The sequence below is a fragment of the Ictalurus furcatus genome, chromosome 27, assembly GCF_023375685.1.
Source record: "Ictalurus furcatus strain D&B chromosome 27, Billie_1.0, whole genome shotgun sequence".
Lineage (NCBI taxonomy): Eukaryota > Metazoa > Chordata > Actinopteri > Siluriformes > Ictaluridae > Ictalurus > Ictalurus furcatus.
This window is the reverse complement of record NC_071281.1, coordinates 7,686,094-7,698,007: the sequence shown is the minus strand read 5'-3', so window position 1 is coordinate 7,698,007 and position 11,914 is coordinate 7,686,094. Positions and strand designations below refer to the sequence as shown.

Genomic DNA, 11,914 nt, shown 5'->3' with positions numbered 1-11,914 from the left:
ACATGGGAAAGGCACCAAATATTGATACTATGTGCTGCATGTTGCCATCAAGTGGTAGGTTTCCATTTCAAGATAGTTAGTGACTCAGGTGATGCTCATTCCTCCACCTGGGTGCTAGAGAAGACAGAGAAGAGCCTTGATCCGTGTCTTCCTTGATCCTTGAGGGATTTGGTAGTAACTTGAAGTGAAAGTGGTGAAAAGCCAGGTGTGATTGTAGGCACTTGTAGGCAAGTGTCAGTGTTTTAAACTTGATGGGGGCAGCTACAGTTAGCTGGGAGAGGAAAACACAGCAATGAGGTGATGTGAGAAAATTTGGGGACATTGAAAACAAGGCATCATATAGTTGGGATCAGTTGCAGGGGCAAGATGGTACATAGGGGAAGGCCTGATGAACATTCTAGGGTTTTAAAGTTGTTCATATTGTAGTCTTAAGACTAGAAAATTGTAAAAATAAATAAATAAATAAATAAATAAAAAGAGAGAGAAAAATACCGTAAAGAGCAGTAAACAGTAGTAAATGCAACAAATTCAATATTTGGTGTGACAAAAAAATTAAAATAAAAATAGGAGTCTCCGGTAGAATTTGTGCAGTTTTATAAGGAAATGAGCTGTAAGTTTTATTGAAGTTTTACAGAACCAGCCACAGTTCTTCTGGAGATGTTACTTTCACACTTGCTTCTTCTTTCTGCAGCAAAACCCAGCAACCTTCATTGTGTTTTTTTTGTGAAAAGTGGTCTCTTACGTAATATGCTGCTTTCTTCAATGACATACAAACATTTTCCTGTAACATAAAATTTTGTGCTAGAAAACTAATGTTTGGGAATCTAAAATGTTTTTTGTGCTAACTCGATAATGTAGAAGTCATAAAATAAAAAATCTATAACAAAGTTTGTACTAAAGAAAATAGGGTGCAAAAAACTTTTGCACAGTACTGTATATATATACACTATAAACCCCCTAACGCATCTATGTGCTTATCTGCAGCTCCAGATCCAGTGCGTCTTGCTGGTGGCAGTAACAGATGTGAGGGCAGAGTGGAGCTGTACCATGATGGCCAGTGGGGCACGGTGTGTGACGACGGCTGGAGCATGAATAATGCTGAGGTGGTGTGTAGGCAGATAGGTTGTGGGAGGGCCATTGCCGCACCCATGAATGCATACTTCGGCCCCGGGACCGGTCCCATCTGGCTGGATGATACAAACTGTGCAGGCAGCGAGCCATTCCTAGTAGACTGCAGACACGGTGGCTTTGGGAATCACAACTGTGGCCACCACGAGGATGCTGGAGTGATCTGTGAAGGTAGTTTTGTTTGTCTGTGATTTTCCAGTCATTACCAATCACCGTAATCAGGTTTTTGTGGCTTACTGATGGTTTACATCTTGTGGTAAACCCTCTGTATTTACTCTGGTGAAGTCTGCTCTTGACTGTTGACTTTGACATAGATACACCTACCCCCTGGAGGGTGGTCTTGATCTGGCCTATCAATGTGAAGGGTTTTTTTCTTCAAAAGGGAAATAATTCTTCTGTGATTCACCAGTTTTCTGTGGTCTTCCAGGTCTTTTGCCATTCCTGAGCTCACCACTGTATTCTTTTTTTTTTTTTTTAAATGTACAAAGTAGTTGATTTGGTCACACCAGATACTTTTCTATCTCTCTGGTGGGTTTGCTTTTAATTTTCAGCCTAATGATGGCTTGATTCGCTAACAGTGACAGCTCTTTGGACTTCATATTGAGAGTTAACAGCCACAGAAACCAAATGCAACATACCTGGGCATGTAACAGCTAAGCAGCCAATTGTGTCATTAATTTTGGTCCCTAAAAAAGCGTGGGACCACATATAAAAAGTGTTGTAATTCTTACACTGTCCACCCAATTTGAATCAAAGCTGAAAGTGAACACTTCATATGATCAAAGATCATATGCATTATTTAATTTCAACTCCTATATACTGTCATAGAAAGCTAAAATAGAAATAACTTTGTTATTGTCCAAATATTTTTTGACCTGACTGTATATAAACCCCCTACTGCAACTGTCACAATTGTATACCTTTAAACTGGCCAATGAGTATAACATGATTCAATAAGGGAAACTTAGTATATAGTTATCGAATTAATGTAAATAATTTAAATAATTACCATCCGTGCTTTGTTGGGCTCTTAGCAAATGTTAACGTAGTACATCTCTCTCTCAGATGTGTCCCCTGAGCTCGTGTGTAACAGGACAACTATGTTGCTGGGGGTTCCATCCAACTTCAGAGTCTCCAGATCCCTCGACCCTTCATCAGGTCATCTGGCAGACCCAAGCTGCACGGCAGGGCATGAGGTCAACGGCACTGTGTGGTACGAGGTGCAAAGCCAAGAGGGAGTGTGTGGAAATGTAATGAGGGTAAGAACATGTATGTCAGTGTGTCACAGGACTGGTGACCCTATGCACTTAGAAGCATTGCTCAAAATACAATCCCCTCAGAAAATATTAGAACGGCAAGGCCAATTCATTTGTTTGTGCTCTACACCAAAGACATTGGGTTTGAGATCAAAATATGGATATGAGACAAGAGTTTATGATTTCAGCTTTTATTTTCTGGTATTTACATCTAGATGTGTTAAACAACATAAAACATAGAATCATTTGTATCAGGCCACCCAATTTTTAGATGAGCCAAATTATAGGAACAGATAAGTCTTGAAGTAAATTAAGTTAAATAACACTTAATATTTTGTTGCATATCACTTGCTTGCAACTGTATCAAGCCCGTGACTCATTTACATCACCAAATGGTTGGTTTCTTCTTTTGTGATGTTCTTCCAGGCTTTTACAGCAGCCTCTTTCAGTTATAGTTTGTTTCGAGGGATTGCTCCCTTCAGTCTCCTCTTCAGCAGTGAAATGCATGCTCAATTGGGTTAAAGCCTGGTGATTGATTTGGTCAGTCTAAAAATTTCTACTTTCCCACCCTGATGAAGTCCTTTGTTGAGTTGGCAGTGTGTTTTGGATCATTTTCTTGCTGTATGATGAAGTTCCTCCTGATCAATTTGCATGCATTTTTCTGTAAACTGGCAGACAAAAGGTTCCTGTAAATGTTTGAATTCATTCTGCTGCTACCATTATGACTTACATCATCAATAAAGATTAATGAGCCCTTTCCAGAAGCAGCCATGCAAGCCCAAGCCATGACACTACCTCCACCATGTTTCACAGATAAGCTTATATGTTTTGGATCATGAACAGATCCTTTCTTTCTCCACACTTTGGCCTTTCCATCCATTGGTAGAGGTTTAACTTGGTTCAAGAAATTTTGTGACTCATCTGTGTATTTCTTTGCAAATTTCAATCAGGCTTTCTGATTCTTACTGCTGATGAGTGGTTTGCATCTTATGGAATGGCCTCTATATTTCTGCTCTCGAAATCCTCTTTGAAAACTGGATTGTGATACCTTCACCCCTGTTCTGTGGAGGTTGTTGGTGATGTCACTGACTGTTGTTTTGGGGGTTTTCTTCACAGCTCTCACAATCATCAGCTGTTGTTGTTTTCCTTGGCCGACCCATTCGGTGTCTGTTGCTCAGTACACCAGTGTTTTCTTTCTTATTCAGGACATTCCAAATTGTTGTTTTGGCTATGTCCAAAGTTTGAGCAATGACTCTGATTGATTTTCCCTCTTTTCTCAACTTCAGAATGGCTTCTTTTTCCCATAGACAGCTCTCTGATCTTCACATAGGTTTATCCATTTTTAACAACAAATGCAGTCTTCATAGGTGAAACTAAAGGCTTAAAGCAAGAGTAGATGTTCAGAGCTATTTATTGTTTAAACAATCAATCTACCAGGACACACCTGTGTAACAAGAAACACCTGTCAGTCACATGTTCCAGTATTTTTGCTCACCCACAAATTAGCTGGTCTGATACAAATTGTGCTATGCTCTATGTCATTTAACACATATACATATAAATACCAGAAAATAAAAGCTAAAATTCCAAACTCTCTTCTCATATTCATCTTTTGATCTCAAACCCAGCTGTCTTCAGTTGAGCAAAAACAAATGAACTGGCCTTGCAGTTCCAATAGTTTCAGAAGGGACTGTATAAAGAGCTGGATAATTGGTAGTTAAATATTTGGTAGATATAGGTGGTAATTAGAAGTAGGCCTATTTCTGGGACATACATTTCATTTTGCAATTTAATGTACATAGTAACTGATGTGAAAATTAATGTTTGGTAATATATTATTAGGTTATATTGTAGTAGTTACAGTACTACAAGTAATACTTGGTGTTGAGTTGAATATGTAGATGCATAGTAACTAATATAAAGAAAGTAACTAATAAAGAAATAGCAAGTATATGGCAGAAGTTGATGCTACGAAGTAACATGATGGGGTAAGTCATATGAAATTGCTTCAGTATGTGTAAATACATGTGTCTGAATAGAGTACGTAAGGATAGGTGACAAATGTGTATTAATGCTTAATGTATTAATGATTCAACATTTACCTAAAATAACACAGTACTTTTCACATTCACTCTGTATTAGCAGTGTAACACAATGTCACTATAAACCAGAAGTTTTATTTATTTATTTATTTATTTATTTATTTATTTATTTTGAACTAAATCTGAACCCTGAAACTATGCCCCTGGAAACATTGAGAAGAGAAAAGTTAGAAACGCTAGCACTGTCAGCATGGTTTGTGAACTCTGACTCTGGCAGTTGTTTAAATTCAGCTGCATCACTCAAGTTCATAATAGGTCTCAACTAGAGATGCACACTGCACTGTTTTTAAATCTTCTTCATGCAGTTATTTTAGTTCTTACCTCTCCGGGATATTTTCTAGTGAATTTGGAATTTAGGTAGTTACTAAAGATGAAAAATAAACAGTGCAAATCCATCATACAGCTTCACACGTTCTTCTGATGTTTGTTCCGTGAGTTTCATATCTGACTGCTTGCTGGTGCCTGCATGAAAACAAAAAAACTCACACAACTTTTTATTATGTCTCATGAGATCCCAGTCCTAATGCACACCTTTGTTTTCAACCAGATTCCCTGTGGAAAACAAAAACTAGTAGTGTGCCTGTTTTATTTCTACTTGTATCTATTTAGAACACATTATCTGTTCATTCTGAATAATATATTCATATTTACGTTACTTGCACACTATGTACCAAGTATTGTTTGTAATAATCACATACTCACCCATTAAGATCAGAGTAATTATTGCACTACCATACCTATCTACTAATTTTACATATATTACTATTTTGTACTTTATTTTGTGCCACAGACCAACAGTACCCAGGTAGCCTACTCCAACATTTTATACCTCTACCCTGTAAATACCTCTACATTCGCACTGCCCACGGCATTCCCCTTCTCCTGCATTTACCCCCTGGACTCTCTCACAAGTTTGGATCTGGGACTGAATCCTTTTCTGCCGTACGTACATTTCACACCACCATACACACGTCATTCCACTGATAACTGAAAAGTTTATCAAACCTACACTGTTTGTTGCAAACATGTGTTCTACTCTTGAATTAAATTTGTTATTTAACTTGACACTTACTTTTTGAGTTAAAGGAATGGTTTATGTTCTGCCATGGCAGGATGCAGGAGTCAGGTCTGGTTGGTTACGGCCCCGGTGCCAGTGTCACCATGTTGCTATTCCATGATGCCAACTTCACATCATCATATCCACCCGGGCCTGTAACACTACCTGTCGGCACTCCACTTTATGTGGGTATGAATTTGCAAGAGGTGGAGTCCACTCGCTTCAATGTGGTTATAGAGGAGTGCTATATTACAGGCAAGCCAGATGCAAATAGCACCGAGAGATATTATCTTATTCAAAGCCGGTAAGTTCTATGGTCTGTTTATATATACAGTGGCTTGTGCATGAAAGATTTGAAAATTTGTGAATTTAGAATGTTCTATATTTCTACATAAATACGACATAAAACTTCATCATCAGAAAGTCCAAAAAGTAGACAACGAGAGCCCAGTTAAACAAATATTAGAACATTATATTAATTAAAATGAATTATAGTACTTCAAACATTATACTTGGTCATTTATTTATTGAGGGAAATTATTGAATATGACATATCTGTGAGTGGGAAAAGTATGCGATCCTTTGCTTTCAGTATCTGGTGTGACCGCCTTGTGCAGCAATAACTGCAACTAAACTATTCTGGTAACTGTTGATCAGTCCTGCACATCAGCTTTGAGGAATTTTAGCCCATTCCTCAGTACAGAACAGCTTCAAATCTGGGACGTTGGTGGGTTTCCTCACATGAACTGCATACTTCAGGTCCTTCCACAACATTTCTACTGGATTAAGGTCAGGACATTGACTTGGCCATTCCAAAACATTACCTTTATTCTTCTTTAACCGTTCTTTGGTAGAACAACTTGTGTGCTTGGCATCATTGTCTTGCTGCATGACCCACTTTCTCTTGAGATTCAGTTTATGAACAGATGTCCTTACATTTCCTTTAGAGTTCACCAGTATAATTCAGAATTCATTGTTCCATCAATGATGGCAAGTCGTCCTGGCCCAGATACAGCAAAACAGGCCCAAACCATGATACTACCACCTCCATGTTTCACAGATGGGATAAGTTTCTTATGCTGGAATGCAGTGTTTTCCTTTCTCCAAATATATCCCTTCTCTTTAAACCAAAAATTCATCATCAATCCACAAAATATTGTTCCAGTAGTCTTCTGCCTGTAGTTGCTTAGAAGATACCCAAGCTCCTTTGTGACCACACAAACTATTACACGTCTTGCTCTTAGCGTGATCTTTGTTGGTCCACCAATCTGGGGAGTGTAACAATGGTCTTAAATTTCCTCCATTTGTACACAATCTGTCTGACTGTGAACTAGTGAACTACAAACTCTTTAGAGATGGTTTTGTTACCTTTTCCAGCCTGATGAGCAACAACAACTCTTTTTCTGAGGTCCTCAGAAATCTCCTTGACATCATACACTTCCACAAACATGTGTTGTGAAGATCAGACTTTGATAGATCCCTGTTCTTTAAATAAAACTGGGCACTTACATCTGACTCTAATTTCACCTTCAAAATAACTGCTAATCCTAGAGGTTCACATACTGTTGCTACTCACATATATGTAATATTGTATCATTTTCCTCAATAAATAAATGTCCAAATACATTTTTTTCTCTCATTTGTTTAATTGGGTTCTCTTTATCTACTTTTAGGACTCGCGTGAAAATCTGATGATGTTTCAAGGCCATATTTATGCAGAAATGTAGAAAATTCTAAAGGGTTCACAAACTTTCAAGCACCACTGCACCACTCTTAATTGAATGTGATGTGCTTTTTAAAACTTTTGAAAAAACAGTCAAGTTTTCTACTTCATCATTTGTCTAAGCTGTGAAACATTTGATTTACCTTGTTAATGGTACAATTACCTTGTTAATGGATTGATGCTGCTCAAGTTAGCTAAAGTTAACTAGCTAACAGGTGGTAGTGATATTTAGTTTAACAGTTGCTAGCACAATTTAAGGTAACAAACTCAACTCATTGGCTTGTTTGCAAAGTAAAATTGAATGCAATACTTATGTAATACACTTATGTATGGGTGATTATGCAATTAAAGGTATACATAACAAAAAAAACCTTGCACCCCATGCTAAAGCACCTGGTTATTCATCCATGCTTATCAGCTAGACAAGGAAAATGTAAAATGTTGCAGTCCTCAGAGTTAGCACTGATAATGCTTATACATGTCATTGTTGATATTTGCTAATGTGTGGATGTTTACTACAGAATGTGCTGGTTTTTATGACAGATTATATGTTTTATTTGCTGTGTCTTTTCTTTCCCCCAGTTGTTCCAGTAACCCACGTGATGTGATAGTGAATGAGAATGGCGTGTCTCAGAGTGCACGCTTCACTGCTCTGCTTTTCCTGTATCAGGGCAACTATAACGAGATGTTCCTGCAGTGCCGCTTCACCCTGTGTGATAGAACGACAGACTCTTGCTCTGCGGTACATTTACACCCTGCATTAAATATAATGTGTTTTGTTTGAGCATAATTCAGGGCAAGCAAGGGGGACCATTACTACTTTATATACTCTCTCTGGGCTCCTGGGTGACACAACAGAAAAGTACTCACACTATTGTCAGGGGATAGTGAGGTCGAATCCTGATGATGCCACAGCCATCTGCCACGGGGAGCCAAGGAAGCAATGTTGGCTGGATGGAAGGGATGCTATTACTCTCTATCCCCTGTCAGTCAGAGTGACACTAGCCAATTGTGGATGTCTGTGAGTTCATGCATGTGAAATAGAGCAGCTAGAGCTTTCCTCCAAGTGTGTTACGCTGCCCTGTGACATAGCATGTCCTAATAGATGTGGTTGGCTGACTTCACATAGATACATAGGAAGCACATGTTAGCCTTCACGCTTGGTAGAAATTTCTGAAAACTCAACAAAGTTTGTGTTTGCGAGTGTGATGATTTAGTCAGAAAGTTTGCTAAACTGACAGCTTTAAGTTGACCTTATTTGTACTTTAAAACACTAATGAAGAGAGATTTTACTCTCAAAAACTCACTTTGTGCTGTCCTGTACTTGCTCTCCTCAGAGGTGTCAGACCAGAACTACACGCTCTATCTCCAACCACAAGTCTCTCACCATTGGGCCAATTACCTGTAAGTTAAACAATATTACACTTTAATCCTCAGGATATTCTGATTTATCCTGCTTAAAAAGGCCCATTCAGAAATTTCGAATTTGGGAATGTGCATTTTGAGTTGCATATGTAAAGCTGGAGCATATATCAATGTTACATTGTTAATTTTTTTTTGTTCTTTTAGGGACCAAAGAAGGACAGTAACCTGATCTACAATGGACCAGCCTATTCATGTTAAATGTTCAAGCAACCAAATCTTGCTAAAATGATCAGGGACATGTATAACTGCATGACTAAGTAGTTCAGGATATAGGGAGTAATCTGCAGTGCTTTGGCACACAAGGGATGGAATTATTTTCAAATCAAAATTATTGCCCAACCTTTAAAAACTATTGCCCAACCTTTATTATAACAATGATGTGTTTAAAACATGATGACATTCTTAAAACATTATTCTTCGGTTTTGTATAGATTTGCATTTCTTAAATTTCATGTAAATCCTGTCCAAATAATGAACAGAATAATGTTATTTACAAAGAAGAATGGAAAAAGGAATACAGGGTTAAATGTGGAGGGAATTGCTTAGCACTTTGTTAATGCCAACATTTATATTTCTGCTTCATGTAATATTTTCTAATTTAATAAATGAATACATTAAGTAGGGCAAGCACGTTCTGTATTTCTTAGCAATAGTTGTGAGTTCTGGAGAATACTTTAAAGTCACAGGAGTGAAATGTGACATCTTGATTAAAAAAGCAGTCTCTTTAAATGTGCTCCATTCTCGTTTCTTACACCCCGGCGGTGCTCGATGTGGGTGGTGTTTACAGACGGAGGGGTGTAAAAACCCACAGCTTCAAAAAGAGCACACTCAAAGTGCGTTTACATACTGTAGTGGTTAAGTGGCTCTATAAAACAGTCCAAAATTTCTTTAAAAAAAAAAAAGAAAAGGGAGAGAGAGGGGGGGGGGGAGGGAGAGAGAGAGAGGGGGGGGGGAGGGAGAGAGAGAGAGCGAGATTAGAAAATATTTCTTAGCTCCTGCACACTGGTTTTTAAAAAGATGCTGAGAAATTAGAGACCATCTCTATATTCCATTCAGATACTAACAGCATACCTGTTCTCTATCTGACGCAATTTTTTATTTTTGATTATTCTTTATTTATGACTATGAAGTAACACTATGCTTAAAGCTTTTCAAGGTGTTTTAGGTGGTTAAGAAGTCTAGCTTCCTGAATGAAAGTTCTACTTGGGACTTTTTCTGAACCCTCTCATGTAAGGTTCTATAAAAAACCTTTAAGGGTCTTTAGGGTGGGTGTTGGATGGAACCTTTTTTTAAATAATGCTTTCCATTGAAGAGTGTGGCTAAGCGCAGCAAATTAACCTTGGTTTTGTCTGTATTTCCACTGCCAGGCAAGCTGTGCTGTGTCAAGGTACCTATGCTAAATTGGATTACCATTATTATGTGAGTTGTGCCGTGACATAGCGGTGGAGCTAAAAGTAGTGCAGACCAATTTCATATCAAGCTTTTGCAAATTATCATGTGATTGCCATCTTTGAGAAAAATGGTCAGTGGAAAAAAAAAAGTAGGGATGCATCCTGGATGAGTGATCAGTCCATCACAGGGCACCATTATTGCACACATTCACACACTCATTCAGGACTAGTGACAATTTAGAGTAGACAGTCAACCTACCAGCATTTTGATCAGTTGGAGGAAATGGGAGAATCGACAGGAGACACTGTGAAGTGGTGATACTACTGGCTGTGCCTTTGCTACCTTTCTCATATCAAAACTTGCTCAACTTTCATCTAGACTTTTTTAATCTAATACATTACTGCAAGTAAAGTAAATCTGACTTCTGTATCCTTTAAAATATATAAAATAATAAAATATATATCTAGTTCCATTTCAGAGTCAGTTTTTTTCCTTTTCCCAACACCTCTTCAAGTCTCAAGGTCACTTTTTGATGATTGGCTCTACATTTATTACTGATCATCACATTTCAGGCAGGGTAATTGATACACCAATTTTTTGAACTGGACCGGACTGCTAGAAACTGGTTTATTAAATAAACAATGAATATCAGGTGCATGTCCAAGTGTGCTACTTATCTACCAATATAAATAAGCTAAATCTTTTATTGCTTTGCGTCTATCTGATAGTTTTGGGGGGAAACATCCATCCATCCATCTTCTATACCGCTTATCCTTCACTTCAGGGTCACGGGGAAACCTGGAGCCTATCCCAGGCAGCATCAGGCACAAGGCAGGGTACACCCTGGACAGGGTTGGGGGGAAACATGTAAATACTTTATTTAACTCTGTTAGCTAGCTCAGCTACAGACGATCCCACAATAAGTCATTTCATACTGTTTAGGCTTAGTTTAGTGTTTGTTTAGCTAGGAACGTAGCCATCGAATGTGGGTTAAAATATGAGCTAAGTGATAATAGACGCAGATAATAGCAAGATAATAGACGCAGACTGATAGTTACCTCAATAAACCACTAGAGGGAGACAAAAACAGCACACTCAGCAGCTTCCTTCTCTTCCTTGTCCTTTTGCGTTAAGAAGATTTGGAAATTTGAGCATCGCTTTTAATAAATCACTTACATGGAAAACTTAAAATTCTTTTTAAAGCTAACAGCATTCACGTTAGTGCTTTAGCTTGTATGCCGTTTTAGTACTGTTGAGTTTAGAGGATTAATACCACCCCCAATTAAACTCCCTTTAAATCTTACATGGAATATTGACATAAATCAATGGGCTATTTAAATGTAGTTACTGAGGTGATGTGATGTCATTCATTACTGAGTAATGTCAGTAGTCCTGATTAGTCACAAATGATACAACTAAACTTTTGGTGATGTGCCTCAACTGTTCCTAAAAACACACACTCGTAAATCTTGGTCTGGTGTAAGAGACTATAAAACACATTTATGCAGTTATGAAATGGTTAAAAAGAAGGAAAGACTGTAAGCAGCGAGGGTGCTGAGAGGGTGCTGAGGGGCAGAGGTACTGTTCTCAGCACAAACTGAAACAGGCAGCTTGTTATTGTTGAAGATCACATCAAGCACTTATTTCATGACACCACTAATTGTGGGTGCGGGTTTGAGCCAGCACCACTACTGTGTAATTACAGAAAAAGAGAGAAAGAAGAAGCGAGGAAGAAAGAGACAGCTTTTTTAGACAGATGCACAAACACTCAAACTTGCTTTCACATGCTCCAAATCTACAGTCATGTGGTGTTGGTCAGGGGATCACTGGG

General features: G+C 38.2%; 1 protein-coding gene across 2 annotated transcripts; it reads left to right on the top strand.

The window, feature by feature from the left end:
- Positions 1-744: 744 nt before the first annotated feature.
- On the top strand, positions 745-9,197 carry LOC128603119 (pancreatic secretory granule membrane major glycoprotein GP2-like). 2 transcript variants are annotated; one of them, XM_053617344.1, is made up of 7 exons: positions 745-1,299; positions 2,194-2,387; positions 5,277-5,428; positions 5,599-5,847; positions 7,849-8,008; positions 8,604-8,670; positions 8,836-9,197. In XM_053617344.1, the coding sequence occupies exons 1-7, from the start codon at positions 969-971 to the stop codon at positions 8,853-8,855; spliced, it is 1,173 nt and encodes a 390-aa protein (XP_053473319.1). In that variant the 5' UTR covers positions 745-968; the 3' UTR covers positions 8,856-9,197. The 2 variants fall into 2 exon arrangements, with proteins under 2 accessions (XP_053473319.1, XP_053473318.1); XM_053617343.1 differs by having other exon boundaries at positions 8,604-9,197.
- The last annotated feature ends 2,717 nt before the right edge of the window (positions 9,198-11,914 follow it).